The sequence below is a fragment of the Sinocyclocheilus grahami genome, unplaced genomic scaffold (assembly GCF_001515645.1).
Source record: "Sinocyclocheilus grahami isolate Dianchi unplaced genomic scaffold, SAMN03320097.WGS_v1.1 scaffold956.1, whole genome shotgun sequence".
Lineage (NCBI taxonomy): Eukaryota > Metazoa > Chordata > Actinopteri > Cypriniformes > Cyprinidae > Sinocyclocheilus > Sinocyclocheilus grahami.
Genome location: NW_015506135.1, coordinates 229,320 through 248,911, shown reverse-complemented (window position 1 = coordinate 248,911; position 19,592 = coordinate 229,320). Strand labels below are relative to the sequence as shown.

Here is a 19,592-nt window from a genome sequence, read left to right as displayed (position 1 = left end):
CTATCTTGTGCATTTATTCATTTGTAAGTAGACAAATTTAAATGCAACTGAATTGACAAATAAACACTATTTAACGGCCATTGAATCTGGGCTTTTTTTCCTCTTTTTTTTTTAAAGTAAAGCTTTTTTTCTTCGCTTAGGATCCATTTTACGTAGGCTATTAATCTTCATTGGCTATTTTTACATATTAGAGTTGACTATTTGTTTTAATAGCAGCTTTGTTAACATTTTTTTCTGTATTGAGGAGCCTAATCTGTGCAAAGACCGATTCAACATCCATTTTATTTTTCAAGGTGGAAGTAGCTTAGGTTTAAAATTCCGTCAAAATAGACCACTGACTGTATTAATAAGAAACGATTTTTTTTTTTTTTGCTGGTGTTTTACCTGCATTTTGAATTTTGCACTACTTTAATGCACACAGCAATAACAAAGAAATTGTATGCACTGTTATTTAATGTAAAATAAGATGCATGAATTAATATTTAATACACTGCTCAAATTAAGAACTTTGGAAAGACTATGCTTATTATAATTACGTATAGTAATTTAATTTCAAATTCAATAAATGTTCAAAAACCATAGAGAAAAAACAATTGTATGTTTTATATTGATTTAGCCAGTTAGCATGCCATCGGTTTGGGAATGAACGCAGCTGTTTTTGAGAGTGTCTGAAGAGGGCGCTGTAACCTTCTTCAGCCGCTAAACGAAAAAGTGAACAAGACGACTCGCGAAGATCACGTTGCCCAAAGAAGAGGCAGGATTGCCGAACACAATGAACACATTAGTGATTGTATGGGGCACTCTCTTTCCCGCTGAACACTGATCTATTTAAGGTGAGTATTGTGTCAGGTTAGTGACTTCTATATTGTGTCGCGTTCATATGCACGGGTGGCCGCTGTTTGGCTGGGTGAGTGGGCAGAGGTGCGCGGTAAAAATGCTATCATGCTAGTTTACCTAGCGACTGGTCACACAAGAGTTTGTGTGACCAACCATTTGGCTAGCACACAAGATCTGCCTGTTCCTGGTTTCACGGATAAACGGGTCTCAGAGTCTCGGTGGCAGCCTTACAGCAAAAATGCCCACTGGAGTTGTCAGTTTGTGAAAGCATTTGGCTGTAACTTACACTGGCATCATATCGTTCAATCACCGAATCAATTATTTGAAACGAACTATTCTGAAGAATCACTTTGCATTGTGAATAAAAGTCGAGCATCATATCACTGTTGAGAAAACAAAGAGCAGAACAGGAATACTTTTCCCATTTCACTATAAGACATGTCAGTGCGTGATACTTAGGGGAAATCTGTGTTAAATCAATGTATCTGTCTGATTTCCGTATATATTCATTACTTAAATCATAGGTGTTGCTCACAGTCAAGTCCTACGCATGGGAAGATGTCAGCCCCAGGCCAGGACCGAAGCAGCCGGTGGCAGGACATTCAGAAGGGCTTGCAGTTCATTCAGTAGGTGTTCAGTGTGTGACCCTGTGAGCATCGGCAAGTTTCGAACACGAAGAGACGACTTCACTGGCTTCAGATTGTGCTATAGAGGGAAAAGGAGAGAAATAGTTTCAGGCTGACTTCATCCACTGATGTTTTATTTCTGTCCTATCAAAGGAATTTGGTTGCGGTTCAAACACTTTCTGGAATGCAAATTACACGCAGCTTTATGTCACCCAATCTCACTAATTCATGACATGTTGTTTATCGGCAAATCTGTCATTGCACATGTTCTTTGCGCCTGTGTTGTAATGGTTTCAGATTGTTTTCTTAATCTTCTACTCAATCGTAGGTCTACCCTGCCTTTTCCTGGCACTCAAGAGCAGTATGAGGTATGTGGTTTCCACTCACAACAATCAATCCAGCACTGATCGCAGTTGTGCATTAGAGGTTTATATTATGCACTGATTCGTTCCTCTAGGTGTTCATCCAGAGTTTGGTGAGGAATCTGTTTGGCGAGGGAAATGATGTGTTCCTTGAAGGCGATTGGGCGCGATCTGTTGAATTGTACACAGAGGCCTTAAACATAGCAGAGTATGCAGGATCAGAGGACATCCTCATCTCTCACAACCTGAGAGAGAAGCTTCATGCGAACCGTGCTGCATCCTACTTGAACATTGTAAGAACACGCATTCATATGGACAGGCAACGTTTATTCAGCAAGGATGCGTTAAATTGATCAGAAATGACAGCAAAGGCATTTATAATGTTGCAAAACATTTCTATTTCAAATGTTGTTCTTTTCAACTTTCTATTCGTTGAAGAACCCTAAAAACAGTTTCACATCTTATTGATGGCAATACAAATGTTTCTTGAGCAGCAAATCGGCATATTAGTATGATTTCTGAAGGATCATGCGACACTGAAGGCTGAAGAGTAATGATGCTGAAAATTCAGCTTCACTATCACGGGAATAAATTACACTTTTAATTTACAATATAATAGAAAACTGATATTTTAAAGTGCAGTTATCACAGCTATTGCAGCCTTGCTACGCATAATAGAATTCTTTTCAAAATATGAAAACCTAAAACTGTTGAATGGAAGTGTACGAGCAAGCCGTGATTTTCCATGCAGTGTTTGATGACTGCTTATGCTGCAAAGTTAATTGTCCCAGTTGGTTTACTGTAATGTGTTTGTGGTTATTGATGCAGGGACTGCACGATCAAGCCCTAGAGGACTCCGAAAAAGCTCTTCAACTCAATGAAAGCAACTACAGAGCACTTTACCGGAAAGCTCGGTGTCTAAAAGAAATGGGACGACATCAAGAGGCTTACGAGGTGGTTGCTAAATGCTCCATGGCAGTGCCTCAGGTCAGAGCACTTTACTCTTGGGTTTTAATCAAGCCTTTTTACATTACTTGGTGTTCTTCATGTTTCATTTGCCTTGCAGGATACTCATGTGATTGAAATGACCCAGGAGCTTGCCAAAATGTTGGGATTGAAAATCCGTAAGGCTTATGTCAGAAGCAAGGTAAAAAAATATTTAAAAAAAATTAGGGGTGTGTCTACTTTATGGCTAGTTGGGGAAAACGTATTTAGTTAGAATAATCTGTTATAATTGTGCCAGGGAAAATAAAGCTCATAATCCATATTTATTTGTCTCTGATCAGACTTTTTTTCTTTTCTTTTCTGAAATCAGCCTGCCTTAAATGTTTTGCCCGGTTCAAGTCTATCAGGAGCGGCTAATGATAAGGTAGGATGGTGGGTGGGTGTGTGTGTGTTTGTTTGTTTAAAATAATTAATTACAGCAACCCTACTGAGCTGCTTTATTTCCCAACAGCATTCTCACAGCTCTTCCTCTGTGGAGGATATTGAAATGGGTAAGTCAGTGTATACCTACCATCAGTAATCTTTACTACTGGTCAAAATTTTGGGTCGGTAAGATTTTTTTTTTTAGCAAGTTAATACTTTTTATTCAGCAAGGAATGTTACAAAATTATTTTGTATCTTTAATAATAATCTTTTCTATTCCTTTTCTCAAAAATATAAAAAAATATTCTGAAAGTAATATAACAAAAAAGCTTTAAATATTATAATATAGTTAAAAATAGTAAGCGGCACAACTGTTTTCACAACTGATTTCTGAAGGATGACACTGAGGTCTGGAGTAATGGCTGCTTTACCATCACAGGAATAAAATACACTTTAAAATAGTTTCAAATAGAAAATGGTTAATTTAAATACTAATCATATCTAACAATATTTGCTGTATATTTAATCACATAAATACAGTGTTGGTAAGACTCCTTGAAAAACAACAACAACAAAAAAATCTTACAGACCCTTAAATATTGAACAGTAGTGTGTGTCTAATACATTTAAACAAAAATAAATGAATAAGCTTAGCAATGTCTCCTTGTCTCCATAGAAGTGGACCAGTATATGCAGGGTATGGGAGGCCCGGTACAAATCAGTATGCCGTTGTGCTCTACAGTAAGTGAGAAGGAAGAAGTAGAGTCCAAGCCTCTTGTTGGTGTCATCTCACCTCCGGTCGTCCCAGTTGAGTCCCATAATCCAGAACCTGTTCCCATGCCCATACATATGCCTCTGGTTAATGGAACCAGGCCCAATGACTCGTACACAGTACCAGACACCCGCTTGGACTATGATACAGATATTATCGGGGATGATCTGGATGAGCTGTTGGACCGAGCAAGTCCTCCTGAGTCGTCTTTGGTAAGCCTGAGAAGGGCCACATTTTCGCTTTTTTTTTGAGTGTATACAAGACATGTTAATGCTTGTTCCCCCCCCCCCCAGGATATTCCCACAGTGGATGGACCTATTCCTTTACCGACCAGTATTGCCGTCAGTAGTTCAATACAGAGTTCTTTGCTTATGCCTTCCCACCTGGGCCATCCGTTTTTGAGTATGGCTCCACAGTGCACCGTAAATTTGCCCGCACTGTATCACAAACCAATTTCATTGTATTCTCTTGGTCTGGACACATTTTCATCACCTCTGGATTCATTGGATAGTTTGTCAATTTCAGAGTCTCCAACAGGTGAGTTGCTCATCATGGCTTCTTAGTAAGTAGGATCTTAATCCCAAAGTATGTTTTGGTTTTTATATGTACACTAGGTTATGCATACAGTGCATGTGACAATAGTAGCATCAACCCTCTACAGACACCTTGGCAATTGAATCGCCATTGGCTAGTAAAATATTTTGTTTACTCACCAGACAGATTTTATAAATATGCACACATATATACATGTACACACACAGCTTTTTAAATATCTGAAAGTACACTTAACATCAGTCAGTCAAGCATTATAACATGATATTATGATTATCCGGTATTGTTTAATGATATAACTTTAGCTATTAGAATTAAAACTTGGTAACATGTATGAATGCATAGACATTTTAACTGAACATAGGACTGGTGGTGGTGCTTTTTTAGTCATTCAGTGTTTCTGTAAAAAATGTGAAAAAACGAACAATAATACTTATAAGATAATAATACGAATTCTAAGAACAATATAAAACACTAAGGATTAATGAGCTGCTGAATTAATGAATATTAATCAGGTTGTGTGCATTCGCTCGAACTGATTTGCTGAAATCAAAACGGATGATGATAGGTGAGCGCCAGCCAATGAGAGTGCCGTTTGCGCATTAGCTCCGCCTACTACCGGAAAACCCTGCAGTTCTTAAAAGCTGAAGAATTCCAAAGGAACTCCGTTATTTTGACAGGACAATACAACAAAGAATATTGTTTACATGTAGCGCGTCAATTCTGCATGTTATGTAAGGCTCTCTTACACTAAAGTTTACGGTACATCAAATACAGGTGCGCTGCATATCCATTCAGATGAACTGAAAAATATCACAGATCGGTTGACGGAGAGAGAAACTCTGAAGCGCTCGTTCAGTGTGTTCGGCGAGTGAAAATATATCTGTGCTAAACCTTGTTTATTGTTGTCCCCCCCCCCCCCCAGGATATTCCCACAGTGGATGGACCTATTCCTTTACCGACCAGTATTGCCGTCAGTAGTTCAATACAGAGTTCTTTGCTTATGCCTTCCCACCTGGGCCATCCGTTTTTGAGTATGGCTCCACAGTGCACCGTAAATTTGCCCGCACTGTATCACAAACCAATTTCATTGTATTCTCTTGGTCTGGACACATTTTCATCACCTCTGGATTCATTGGATAGTTTGTCAATTTCAGAGTCTCCAACAGGTGAGTTGCTCATCATGGCTTCTTAGTAAGTAGGATCTTAATCCCAAAGTATGTTTTGGTTTTTATATGTACACTAGGTTATGCATACAGTGCATGTGACAATAGTAGCATCAACCCTCTACAGACACCTTGGCAATTGAATCGCCATTGGCTAGTAAAATATTTTGTTTACTCACCAGACAGATTTTATAAATATGCACACATATATACATGTACACACACAGCTTTTTAAATATCTGAAAGTACACTTAACATCAGTCAGTCAAGCATTATAACATGATATTATGATTATCCGGTATTGTTTAATGATATAACTTTAGCTATTAGAATTAAAACTTGGTAACATGTATGAATGCATAGACATTTTAACTGAACATAGGACTGGTGGTGGTGCTTTTTTAGTCATTCAGTGTTTCTGTAAAAAATGTGAAAAAACGAACAATAATACTTATAAGATAATAATACGAATTCTAAGAACAATATAAAACACTAAGGATTAATGAGCTGCTGAATTAATGAATATTAATCAGGTTGTGTGCATTCGCTCGAACTGATTTGCTGAAATCAAAACGGATGATGATAGGTGAGCGCCAGCCAATGAGAGTGCCGTTTGCGCATTAGCTCCGCCTACTACCGGAAAACCCTGCAGTTCTTAAAAGCTGAAGAATTCCAAAGGAACTCCGTTATTTTGACAGGACAATACAACAAAGAATATTGTTTACATGTAGCGCGTCAATTCTGCATGTTATGTAAGGCTCTCTTACACTAAAGTTTACGGTACATCAAATACAGGTGCGCTGCATATCCATTCAGATGAACTGAAAAATATCACAGATCGGTTGAGACATTTAAATCTTTGCCCCCCCCCCCCCAGGATATTCCCACAGTGGATGGACCTATTCCTTTACCGACCAGTATTGCCGTCAGTAGTTCAATACAGAGTTCTTTGCTTATGCCTTCCCACCTGGGCCATCCGTTTTTGAGTATGGCTCCACAGTGCACCGTAAATTTGCCCGCACTGTATCACAAACCAATTTCATTGTATTCTCTTGGTCTGGACACATTTTCATCACCTCTGGATTCATTGGATAGTTTGTCAATTTCAGAGTCTCCAACAGGTGAGTTGCTCATCATGGCTTCTTAGTAAGTAGGATCTTAATCCCAAAGTATGTTTTGGTTTTTATATGTACACTAGGTTATGCATACAGTGCATGTGACAATAGTAGCATCAACCCTCTACAGACACCTTGGCAATTGAATCGCCATTGGCTAGTAAAATATTTTGTTTACTCACCAGACAGATTTTATAAATATGCACACATATATACATGTACACACACAGCTTTTTAAATATCTGAAAGTACACTTAACATCAGTCAGTCAAGCATTATAACATGATATTATGATTATCCGGTATTGTTTAATGATATAACTTTAGCTATTAGAATTAAAACTTGGTAACATGTATGAATGCATAGACATTTTAACTGAACATAGGACTGGTGGTGGTGCTTTTTTAGTCATTCAGTGTTTCTGTAAAAAATGTGAAAAAACGAACAATAATACTTATAAGATAATAATACGAATTCTAAGAACAATATAAAACACTAAGGATTAATGAGCTGCTGAATTAATGAATATTAATCAGGTTGTGTGCATTCGCTCGAACTGATTTGCTGAAATCAAAACGGATGATGATAGGTGAGCGCCAGCCAATGAGAGTGCCGTTTGCGCATTAGCTCCGCCTACTACCGGAAAACCCTGCAGTTCTTAAAAGCTGAAGAATTCCAAAGGAACTCCGTTATTTTGACAGGACAATACAACAAAGAATATTGTTTACATGTAGCGCGTCAATTCTGCATGTTATGTAAGGCTCTCTTACACTAAAGTTTACGGTACATCAAATACAGGTGCGCTGCATATCCATTCAGATGAACTGAAAAATATCACAGATCGGTTGACGGAGAGAGAAACTCTGAAGCGCTCGTTCAGTGTGTTCGGCGAGTGAAAATATATCTGTGCTAAACTTATACAGGTGCATCTCAATAAATTAGAATGTCGTGGAAAAGTTCATTTATTTCAGTAATTCAACTCCAATTGTGAAACTCGTGTATTAAATAAATTCAATGCACACAGACTGAAGTAGTTTAAGTCTTTGGTTCTTTTAATTGTGATGATTTTGGCTCACATTTAACAAAAACCCACCAATTCACTATCTCAACAAATTAGAATACTTCATAAGACCAATAAAAAAAACATTTTTAGTGAATTGTTGGCATTCTGGAAAGTATGTTCATTTACTGTACATGTACTCAATACTTGGTAGGGGCTCCTTTTGCTTTAATTACTGCCTCAATTCGGCGTGGCATGGAGGTGATCAGTTTGTGGCACTGCTGAGGTGGTATGGAAGCCCAGGTTTCTTTGACAGTGGCCTTGAGCCTTTTTTGGTCTCTTGTTTCTCATTTTCCTCTTGACAATACCCCATAGATTCTCTATGGGGTTCAGGTCTGGTGAGTTTGCTGGCCAGTCAAGCACACCAACACCATGGAGAAGAAGAACTAAACTGTTGCCCAGTGGTCCAAAGTCCTCTTTTCAGATGAGAGCGAGTTTTGTATTATGTGATCCAAAATCATCACAATTAAAAGAACCAAAGACTTAAACTACTTCAGTCTGTGTGCATTGAATTTATTTAATACACGAGTTTCACAATTTGAGTTGAATTACTGAAATAAATGAACTTTTCCGTGACATTCTAATTTATTGAGATGCACCTGTGTATGTGTATGTGTATATGTATGTATATGTATATGTATATATATATATATATATATATATATATATATATATATAACGATAAATAGGCCTATACGAGAAATATATTTTTACTTAAATTATAAATTAAGAAAACGAAAGAAACTGTGCAACAAGTAGCCTAGTATGCAGAGTTTCAGTTCATTTTTGTACTACGCGAAAGGAAACCAGACGGCAGAAAGCGGCATCCTATTTTTCATAAAAGGGTCATATGATGCGATTTAAATTTTTCCTTTCTCTTTGGAGTATTACAAGCTCTTGGTGCATAAAGAAGATTTGTAAAGTTGCAAAGACTAAAGTCTCAAATCCAAAGAGATATTCTTTATAAAATTTCAGAGTTAACCATGCCTACCTAAAACGGCTCGTTCTAACACGCCCCCACATATCTACGTCATGATCTGGGAAGATTTGCATAACGGCACCCAGATGTTCACGCAAAGAAAGAAGGCGTAACTTTTATTCTCGCTGTAGTATTGTTGACGCTACAGCCATGTCCTGAAGACGCTGTGTTTCGTTGTGAAAGCGAAACTACTTTGTTTGGTCTCCCAAAAGAGGACGATATCCGCTTCGTCATGCCTAGAGCTGATCTGTGCTAGTCGCTGAGGAAATACATCAACTTTCACCGTGGACAAAGCGGAGTCCAGCCTGCCTCAGCTCACTCTATCCTGGCCTCAGCGCACGCTAAGCCGGGGCTTCCCCTCACGCTAGGCCGCTGTGTTTTTCGTTGCCACTGATGATTCAAACGCGAGTTTTGGGCAGTAGAGTAGCACTTGTTTGTCATTTCTCCGATCACAAATGCAGACAGAGTTTTATGTTTATAAAACGCAATGCAACGCAACACTTAAAAAGACAGTATAAGTCATTATAATCAGTAATTATGTCCCCACTGGATGCAACAAATGCCTCGTTTGTAATGGGTTTTAATGTTTTTGTCTCATCGCTCCGGCCGGGACACGGCATCAACAGTATGGTAGGGGCGTAACATTTCTGCCACACGCTTGAGGTATTCAGCTAATCACAACGCATTGGATAGCTGGCCAATCACAGCACCCCTCGCTTTTTCAGACCGCTGAGGTTTGTAAAAATCGCCGCGTTTCAAAAAGGTGGGGCATAGAGGAGAAACAATAATGTACAGTATGTGGAAAATGTGTTTTTTGAACTTTAAACCGCATAAACACATTTCATTACACCAAATACACCAAATAATGTTCTTTTTAGCAACATCATATGACCCCTTTAAGGCTTATTTTACAAAAGCACAAATATTTGTTTTATTGTGAATGTACACAAATAAAGGCAAACCTTTTACAATTCCGATTATCTTTGACTAAAAGGCGTAGCCTAGTTGCTTCCACTGTTAGACGGAAAACATTCAAATGATTGCGCCGGCGCCGCATGCACGCACACAGTTAAGCATTGCTACCTTGTTAATGCAGCCTGTTCATTATCATAATACAATACAGTCAGTCAAACATATGGAAACAACACCGCTCAGTTTAAATATGTAGTAAAATCTGTGCCGTTAAGCGTGATCACCGTACCGCCGTGAATGATGTTATGCAAACAATTTAGTTTTACGTGGATATTGGGACGCGAGTGAAGTAGGGTACATAATAAATAATATTTTGCCATTCAAATACATCGCGAATACGGAAACATTTGATTTTGTGTCGAATGAGAAGCAACGTTGTTTTCAGTTTCGTTTTAGCCTAAATTAATTTGTTTTGGCTTGTCGTTTAGCTCTAGCTTCTTATATTTAATTCTTGTTCTTTTCTAAATACTGTTAATTGAAAGGATTTGTTGTGGAGTGAGGGGAACTAAAATAGCCTAGCTATGTTTACAGAGTTTATTATAATGTTTGTAAACATTTCGTGTCGGCATTAGACCTATTTCTGAATAAAATAAAATGACGTGACTTTTTTTTTTCCTCTAAAAAAACAATTTTTTCTTTTATATGCGTAGTGTATTTCAACCATGCAGCAAACCTTTTTAAATATTTTGATAAATTACAAAAAATAAATGACTTTAAACCGTTTAACTGATTGTATTAATCGGTCAAAATTCTTCACGGTCTATTAATAGTTAAGCAGTTCAAATGAACATCCCTTGTGTCGACTATATTGGATCCGACAGTAATGTCGCAACACACAAGTGTGAGTAACTGGTTTCATTGCGTAGTCACTATTGCTTCGTCTGTTATTACCGGGTGTGCCTCACACATCCTGAAAATTAAAGCTGCGGGCTCTTTGATCACCCTCTGGTGGCTGGCTGCAGTACAGGTCATAAACCCCGCCCTCTCCATGTAAATGAATGGGACTTGAGTCAAAATAAAAAAATTAATTACGTTTCCAACACAATTTTCCGAAAGATGGTTTTGGTCATTTTAGGTAGTTATCACGCTGATATATGTTAAATTGTTCGTTTTTGTGATAAGTTTGATTTTAGCTAGTAATTTGATGCTATAAAAACGGGGCGTGTCGTTATAGTTGATTGGGTCTGCGGGAGTTTGGGATGCTTTGGCTTCACTTTTCTGTAGTGGAAGGAATAGGAGACGCGGTGTCTTTTTTTATTTATTTTTTTTATTATTATTGTTATTACAGATCGTTTGATATGTACTGAGCATTTGTGTTTTTGACCTAAATCACAGCAGCTTGTTATCTTTAAGGAATAGGGCTGTGTATCGGCAAGAATCTGGCGATACGATACGTATCACGATACAGGGGTTGCGATACGATATGTTGCAATACTGTTAGCAAGGCGATATAGTGGGATATTTCTTATTTTAGTAATAGGATATATTTTTAGGAAAGCTGTCATAAAGAACACACCCATATGCCAACCTTAGCAATACATTTATTAATTAATTTAAAGGGGTCATATGATGCTGCTAAAAATAACATTATTTTGTGTATTTGGTGTAATGAAATGTGTTTATGCAGTTTAAAGTAAAAAAAAAAAAAACATTATTTTCCACATACTGTACATTATTGTTTCTCTATGCCCCGCCTTTTTGAAATGCGTCGATTTTTACAAAACTCATCGTTCTGAAAAAGCGAGGTGTGCTGTGATTGGCCAGCTATCTAATGCGTTGTGATTGGCCGAACACCTCAAGCGTGAGATGGAAATGTTACGCCCCTCACATACTTTGATGCCCTGTCAGGCCAGAGCGACGAGACATAAATATTAAAACCCATTACAAACAAGGCATTTGTTGCATCCAGTGGGGACATAATTACTGATTATAATGACTTATACGGTCTTTTTATGCATTGCATTGCATCGCGCCGCGTAAACATAAAACTCTGTCTGCATTTGTGATCGGAGAAATAACAAACAACAAGTGCTACTCTACACTGCCCAAAACTTGCGTATGAATCTTCAGTGGCAAATCCTTTAAATGAAAATGTAACGTTACTCTCCCAGGATCAGTAAACAGTCCTCCATAAAATGTGCTGCACACATCTGGATATTTGGGTTAAACTGTTCTGGAACGGTGTTGTAAATACCACTGATTTGTAGTCGTGTCCTCTTTTGGAAGACCAAGCAGCTGCTGGCTGCAGCGTCAACAATACTACAGCGAGAATAAAAGTTATGCCTTCTTTCTTTGTATGAACATTTGGGCGGCGTTATGCAAATCTTCCCACATAGTGAGGTAGATATGTTTTAGAACGAGCCGTTTTAGGTAGGTGTGGCTACCTAAACATTCAACGTTCTTGAACCACTTTTTGTGCAGTTCGAGTAAAGGGGGGAAATTAAAGTGCTTGCAGGATCCTTTAGTTAAATGTATATGTATTTTATAAAAAGACCATGTATATTTTGAGACCCTGCTTTAAAGGTTCACATTTTAAGTTTACAATTGTAGCATACAATGTCTTAACATTTTCTTAATATCAATGAAAAATAAGGTGCTTGCAGGGTTGCAAAAAAAATCTAAACAATTTTAAAACAATAAAATAAATAGAAATGTTGAACATTCTCAGAACCTTACTTGGATTTCACAGGTTTTTCAGTTTGTATTTGTTCCGCGTGGAATCGCCAAGACCGCGACGCGAGCTCTGCCCCAACTGCACAAAACGCCCCCAACACGAGAGAAAGCTGCGCCACGGTCCCACGGTGGACGTTAAAAGCCCAAATGACGCCACACTTCAACTTTGTACACCGAAACCGGAACTGGAACAATTTTTTCATCCTCCGTTACTAACAGTGAACTATATTAATGCTAACATTAGTGGCGTGCCCTAATGCTAGTATTTCCTGTCACTGTTTAAGTTCAGAGATGAAGACTGCCATCTAGCGGTCGGTATATAAACTTTTTATTTTGAAACCACAATGTATTCTCCTGAGTTTGCGTAGATTTATAAATGATTTACCTTACAAATCTGATGAAATGGCGCATATTGCGTTCCCAGATGAACGTTATAATAAACCCAAACTCACAACAACATGCCGAGATGGAGTTTGAGACGCTCCACACATGTAAATGATCACAGTTCCTGTGGAACTACTGTGAACGGAGCCGCTGTGTGACTCACATACTTAACCTACACGCATGTAAATAATTAAAGCGCATATACTGTATTAGAACTGCATCGCATATAATTAATTAAATCGTAGCGTTTGTGAATTCACAATTATGCTTATGATTTTTGGGTTTAATATATCATGCATCCTTGGGAAACTATTCTAATAGTCTAATAGGTCTAATAAGGTGTTTTATGGATTCTCGTCCGTGAAATGCGCCACTTTCGGTATTTTGCCAGTTAGTCGACACGAGCAAAATGAAGTCGAGGATTAAAAAAAAAAATCGAATAGTCGAATAAAATCGATGAATCGCGACAGCCCTAAACAAAATATCGCGATACTCACGGGTATCGATATTTTCTTACACCCCTAATGAGGAATGAATGTACACTGTCAAACATACACAACTGTTAGTCAATCAGAGCAGTGGGCGTTTACTTCCGAGTCTAATCCTCCATGCCTATTCAAACAGAGCGTTCTGATGAGGGGGGTTAAAAACAGGACAGTAAATAGCCTAATACGTCTAAATTATAATGTTTAGTTATAATGTTCAGTACAAAATAAAGAACAAAGGCAGTTCATGACCCCTTTAACATCGTTCTGATGTTAGTAAATTTGAAGTAGTATAAATGACCGGCCACGTGCAGGAGGTTAGTCATTTACATAAAACACGGCCAAACCATCTCCATATAAAGGATTTCTGCACACGAGATGCGCTCTCGCCTATGAAAGCTTGTTTCCATCACAGAATAAAACATAAAAAAAAATAATTGCGACTTTATCTCACAATTGACTTTTTTTAACTCAGAATTGTGAGATGTGAACTCGCAATTGTGAGAGAAAAAGTCGCAATTCTATTAAGATGTTTTATTCTGTGGTGGAAACAAGCTCCTCGTGCAATGCCAAGTGTGTCATTCTCAGCAGTTCTCACAATAAGCACCTCATACATGCCAGCTGTACATGCGCGTATATCTAGCGTTATTCAGAGAAACCTCACAGCTGAACATATAACGCAGCTTTTCTCACTCTTCCACTGTATGTGATGGAATGTATTTGAGATTAAATTAAATTGTATTATTTAATAATTATATTATTATAGAATTTATATATGGATAGTATAATACAGTTAATGCAACAAACTTCAACATAATTATAGTCATGCTAGGATGAACTATAATGTAACACGATTATAAGGCCATACAGAGTTAAGTGCTTGTTGCGGACTTATGGTTTCAGTTGTTCCTATATATTTTTGGGGAAATTTGGAATACATTTTATTATGAAATTGTTGGTGATTTGTTCTTAAAATCGTACGCAAGCTTGGTGAATGAGACCCATGGTGTCATTAACTGAAACTTTAATAATGTATTAGCCTATATTGTTGATCCCATGTAGTGTTGTGTGTGTGTGTGTTGTTTTTTTTTTTTTTTTTTTTTTTTTTTTTTTTTTTTTTTTGTTTTTTGTTTTTTTTTTTTTTTTTTTTTTTTTTTTTTTCAATTTAGTCATCAAAAATGGTTTACTCCCATTTATCCCTTAGCAGGTTAATTTTGGACGCTGCTGTCACTGTTTCCTTTGCTCATTTCTGGTTTCCCTTTTGTTTTTTAATTCTCTATGGACCAGATAAACCTTTTAGCCAGCATCATTTTATGCCGGTAAGAGTTCATTTACATCAATATGATAAACACTTTCCTGAACATTCAGCTGTGCTCTTTGGTTAATCTCAGTTATTTGCTCTTTCAGCTAAGTAATAGCGACATGTCAGTGCCAACCATTCCACCCATCGGCATGGGTTTCAGCACATCCGATGGGACATTTATGCAGGATTATCCACCACAGTTAGACCTTGCCAAGAACCCACTTGCTGATACCCATGAATTTAAACAGGCCTGTTCCTCATGCTACATTAAAATTGGTAAGCGGCAGTCATGCAGGAGTGTTGCTAGGCAGTGTTTCCAGTGTATGACCTGAGGTTTTGCATTAGGTTCTTCATCATTTGATTGTATTTACAGGACCCGGAGTGCTGGATTACACTTACCTTCCAGAGGACCACAAATGCAAAAAAGATTTGCTTCTGGGAAGAACCACACATTCTGAACTTCCAACATGGAAACTTATTCGGCCGAGACCCACTAAAAACCAGTACATGGGGCCTTATTATATTTGCAAAGGTAATTGCAGTGATCTCCTTTGAGGCTTTATTTTACAGTTTCACAGATTATTTACTAAAATACCCAAAAATTCTGCTTTATAGATGTGGCGATTGGACAAGAATGCCGGTATCTTGGCCATTGTACCTTTGCTTATTGCCAAGAGGAAATTGACGTGTGGACGCTAGAACGCAAAGGCTTCATCTGCAGAGAAAATCTGTGTGATCCTTATGGATCTAAACCTAAGATCAATTTGACTGTGGCCAAAATCTTACAGGAGCACCATGGGATATTTATGTTCCTCTGTGAGGTAAAACCGTGCCATTGTTTGAATGGCTTGCTTATTGTAGCTATGACTAACTAATCCATGATACACCTGGAGGTCAGCTGACCAAAATAAATCAAGTTTATGATTAGCCCTTTTTCCTGTTGGAGATTTGTTTTTTAGCAGCTGATTATGTCTTTAACACACCTCATTTCATCATTGAACTGGAATGACCGGTTTCCAAAGGAATGGATTTTTAGTTTCTCTGTTTGTTTTTCGTCATTGCTGAAATTTGCATTGGTTTAAAGTTTAAAGAAGCTGTACAAATACCTAACATGTGTGACTTGGTCTGTAGGTGTGCTTTGATCACAAACCCCGAATAATCAGCAAAACCAATAAGGACAACCCCGGTGTATGCTCTCACCCAGTGACAAAGCATGCGTTTGAGGAAAAAAAGTAAGCATCTCTTCTTTTGAAGACATGTCCAAACACTAAAAGTGCAGATTCATGCTTTGCAGTGAATGCCATTGGACTGTATTAATGACTTCATCTGACCAGATCAGGGCTGAAGTTTGGCTTAGGGTTACTTGCATGTAATTATGCATAATTGGTTGTTGTTATAATAGGAGGTGCATGTAACGTGTAATAAGGACACCTTAAAATAAAGTGTTACTTGAGTCTTGTGACCTGATTACAGTAGTCAACATTTGAGTTGGATCAAAAAAGTTCATCAAAGTTGTCCTGAGACAAGAACACATTTTGGTTTTAGGACAACTTTGATGAAAGTTTTCGATCCACTTCAAATGTTGACTACTGTATTAACTATGTCAGTGAATTAATACATTATCACAACATACAAATCTACAATTAGATAGTATTAATAATATGCTATGAGAAAGATCAATTATTAATAAAAACTATAAAATATTAATAAAATAAAGCATTTAAAATGTGATTATTTTTAAGTGATGGTTTCTCACCCATTTAAGCCATTTCAGAGCAAATACTCTACAACATATACAGTCAAATATGCAGTTTAGCAGTCTTTATTTTTACTTTGTCTAATATTTTTATTTAGTATAAAGCCTTCTAGAGAGCCAGGTAGTGATGAGTTCTTTTTTATTTTTATAGTCTGTATTGCCTGGCCCTAGGTTAGACCTTTTTTAAAGTGATGTAGCATTAACACTCTTGTTTTTTCCCCCCTCAGGTGCCTTGTACACTATTTAAGGGACAAAACCGTCAGGTACTCCAAAATCCGTCCATACTTCCCTCATTGCCAGATGGATCTGTGTAGGCATGAGGTACGGTACGGCTGCCAGCGAGAGGATTTCTGCTTTTACGCCCACAGCCTCATCGAGCTCAAAGTATGGATGATGCAGAGTGAACAAGGTGAGCTGCCGCTCGAGACTCATGAATTATCCGACATGAAGGCTGACAGGAAACGCTAACTGTTGTGTTGGATGGTTTTAGGTATCGCACATGAAGGTATTGTCCAGGAGTCGCAGAAATATTGGAATTTGGATGCTGCTGTTCATGCTCAGGTAGAATTTATACCTGCGTACTGATAGATAGTATACCTGCGAGAGATGTCTTATGTTATTTTTGTGCCAATCGCATAGGAGCTCCCACCGGTCCTGCTCAGATTTGGACCAGCTAACCTGAAGATGCAGTTTGTATGTGCTCAGTGTTGGAGGAACGGCCAAGTCAGCGAACCAGACAAAAACAAGAAGTACTGCAGTGCAAAGGCCCGGCATTCGTGAGTCCAGCTCATATTATCCAGATCCTGGACCTAAAATCCAAATCCTGATTTTTTTGGGGGCGAACTTCCTTTAATTCACAAAACTGCAATTTTAAGTTCAATATTCTGATAACATCTCATCATGTGTCTCTTTCTCTTTTCAGTTGGTCAAAAGAGAGACGGGTGGTTCTGGTTAGCTCTATTGAACGGAAAAAGTGGACTACAGTTCGACCTCTCCCAACCAAAAAGCCTATTCCTACTCAGTTTGAAGTAGGTGTAATATTTTTATTTAATGCTAAAAATATTAACCCTCATCTTTAATGCGAACTGAAATTGATGTTTTTTTCAATACTGTCACTGTCTCTTGAATAATTTTTATTCCTGCATGTTTGCAGATTTGTATGCATGTGGCAACTGGCAAAAAGTGTCAGTACATTGGAAACTGCTCCTTTGCTCACAGCACAGAGGAGAGAGATCTGTGGACCTTCATGAAAGATAACAATAGTAAGTTCACTATGCATCTAAGGCTACGTTTACACGACAACGATGTAGTCAAAAATGGAAATGTTTTTCCCTTGCGTTTTTAAAAAGTTTCACGTATACACGACAAAGTTTTCAAAACGATTAGCATTTACACACATCCGCGAAAACTGCCAAAAACGCTGTATTACGTACACCAGGCCAGTAGTTGGCGCTGTTACCTTGTTAGTAAACAGTACCTGTAGTGAAGTGACGATTATATGTTGTATATGATGCGTCTCCGCTGTTGGTTGTAATATTGGTGAAGTAATCCACACTTTGCTGAAGAAGTGTTAGCAAACTCTTGACAGCAACAACATGTACCATGTACTCCGCCATTGTTGTGTATGTTTGTTCGCGCTTGCCTTTAAAATTGACATGTACTGCACATGTCTACATACCTAACACGTACTACGCACGCGCATGACGTCACCGTTTCAAAGATTCCCGTTTTGGGTGTTTATCTGGAAATGACAACGGTGGCGTTTTCAAAAACTTTCACTTTGAAACCCGTTTTCAAAAATACGCGTTTTCAGTCCCCATTGTCGTGTAAACAAACAGGCAAACGCATAAAAAGTTTCCAGTTTTTGGCTGAAAACGTTTTTGTGTAAACGGCCCCTCAATGCATTACAGCCATTTAGGGACAATATATTCATTCTGTTCAATTTGATTTGCAGAATCGTTGTTCAGTGTTTAAGTTTTGCTTTAGCTTAGCTTTATTGGTCATTATTTTCAGATGACGACAAACAATAGAGTGAGCAGTATTATGTAGTCTTTTTGTTTGTTTAAAGTAATGTTTAATTAAAATATCCTAGCTTGCTCTTCCTCCTAATCCGCTTTCCTGTTCTGTTGATATCAGTCAATATTAACCAACAGTCCAATAGCTGTAAGCTTATTTGAGCTTAAGCTTATACACTACTGTTCAAATCTGGGATTTATGAAAAAAAAGTTTATGAAAAAAAAAATCTCTCATGGTCGCCAAGGCTGCATTCATTTGATAAAAAATACAGTAAACATGGTAAAATTGTGGAATATTATTACTGTAGGGGAATTTACAGTTAAACCCAAGGACCAGGTAAGATGCATGAAGACCAGGAGTCTGAGATGCAATCAACTGAAGAAAAAGTTGCAGTTTCATCAGCAGAAGTTAGCTTCAATACCCGCAAGGAGTTCGTAGGCCACTCTGCACACACTCTCAATACAGCATTAATTATAATCTAACAGAGGTGCCTAGCTAAGTTATGACTTGGGTAAAAAGAGTTCTGATTGGTTAAATCGTAGAAAAATGTGCAAAATCTTAACAGATGTGTATAAAGTTCAAAGCATATATCCGAAGGTTATTTAGGCAACGAGCGATTAGAGTTCACACGCAATGTGTCGCTCCCAAGATGTATATGTGGCACCCATGCATATTTCCATATGCGTATTCCATCCTGGGGGCTTTTTCTGAATCTTCCTGGAGACCAGTCCTGCACAGACAGATACTAACACACACACACACACACACACACACACACACAGAGAATACACAACTTCTTCAAGGCTGGATTGTTCAAACCCAAGCTCTAATCAGGAACTTACCCCAAACATCCTGATATGAAGTATTTTATCTCAGCTAGTGGTTTCAGAAAATATTCTTCATTATTTTCTAACGTTTAAAGGTGAAAAATAAATTAAATGGTTTAATTGTAAATTGATCCTGTAGATGAGAGGCCCTAGTGTGCTGTACTGTGACCTAAGCTGTCATAGTAAGTTCCAAAACCGCATAAAACGAGTGTGCCATGAAATACGTAATGTAATGCGTGTTGTAAAGATTGTGAGTGAAAACAAAAGAAAAAGAAAACCTTACAGCTGCCTGAGTCGTGACTGTCACGTTAGCCTGATGGGACCAACTCTACTTCTACT

The 19,592-nt window shown here is 37.9% G+C and overlaps 1 protein-coding gene across 1 annotated transcript in view; it reads left to right on the top strand.

Moving 5' to 3' along the window:
* Positions 1–698: 698 nt before the first annotated feature.
* Positions 699–19,592, top strand: part of LOC107564690 (zinc finger CCCH domain-containing protein 7A-like) — a 24,586-nt gene continuing 5,692 nt past the window's right edge. The window contains exons 1-20 of the mRNA XM_016249826.1: positions 699–833; positions 1,362–1,463; positions 1,792–1,831; positions 1,921–2,118; positions 2,654–2,812; positions 2,892–2,972; positions 3,141–3,194; positions 3,282–3,321; positions 3,870–4,177; positions 4,259–4,502; positions 14,633–14,670; positions 14,759–14,930; positions 15,028–15,186; positions 15,270–15,475; positions 15,786–15,886; positions 16,638–16,819; positions 16,901–16,971; positions 17,050–17,186; positions 17,333–17,438; positions 17,564–17,672. Of these exons, the coding sequence (XP_016105312.1) occupies positions 1,396–1,463; positions 1,792–1,831; positions 1,921–2,118; positions 2,654–2,812; positions 2,892–2,972; positions 3,141–3,194; positions 3,282–3,321; positions 3,870–4,177; positions 4,259–4,502; positions 14,633–14,670; positions 14,759–14,930; positions 15,028–15,186; positions 15,270–15,475; positions 15,786–15,886; positions 16,638–16,819; positions 16,901–16,971; positions 17,050–17,186; positions 17,333–17,438; positions 17,564–17,672 (2,473 nt within the window). The 5' untranslated portion in view covers positions 699–833; positions 1,362–1,395. The remainder of the gene's footprint in view (positions 834–1,361; positions 1,464–1,791; positions 1,832–1,920; positions 2,119–2,653; positions 2,813–2,891; positions 2,973–3,140; positions 3,195–3,281; positions 3,322–3,869; positions 4,178–4,258; positions 4,503–14,632; positions 14,671–14,758; positions 14,931–15,027; positions 15,187–15,269; positions 15,476–15,785; positions 15,887–16,637; positions 16,820–16,900; positions 16,972–17,049; positions 17,187–17,332; positions 17,439–17,563; positions 17,673–19,592) is intronic.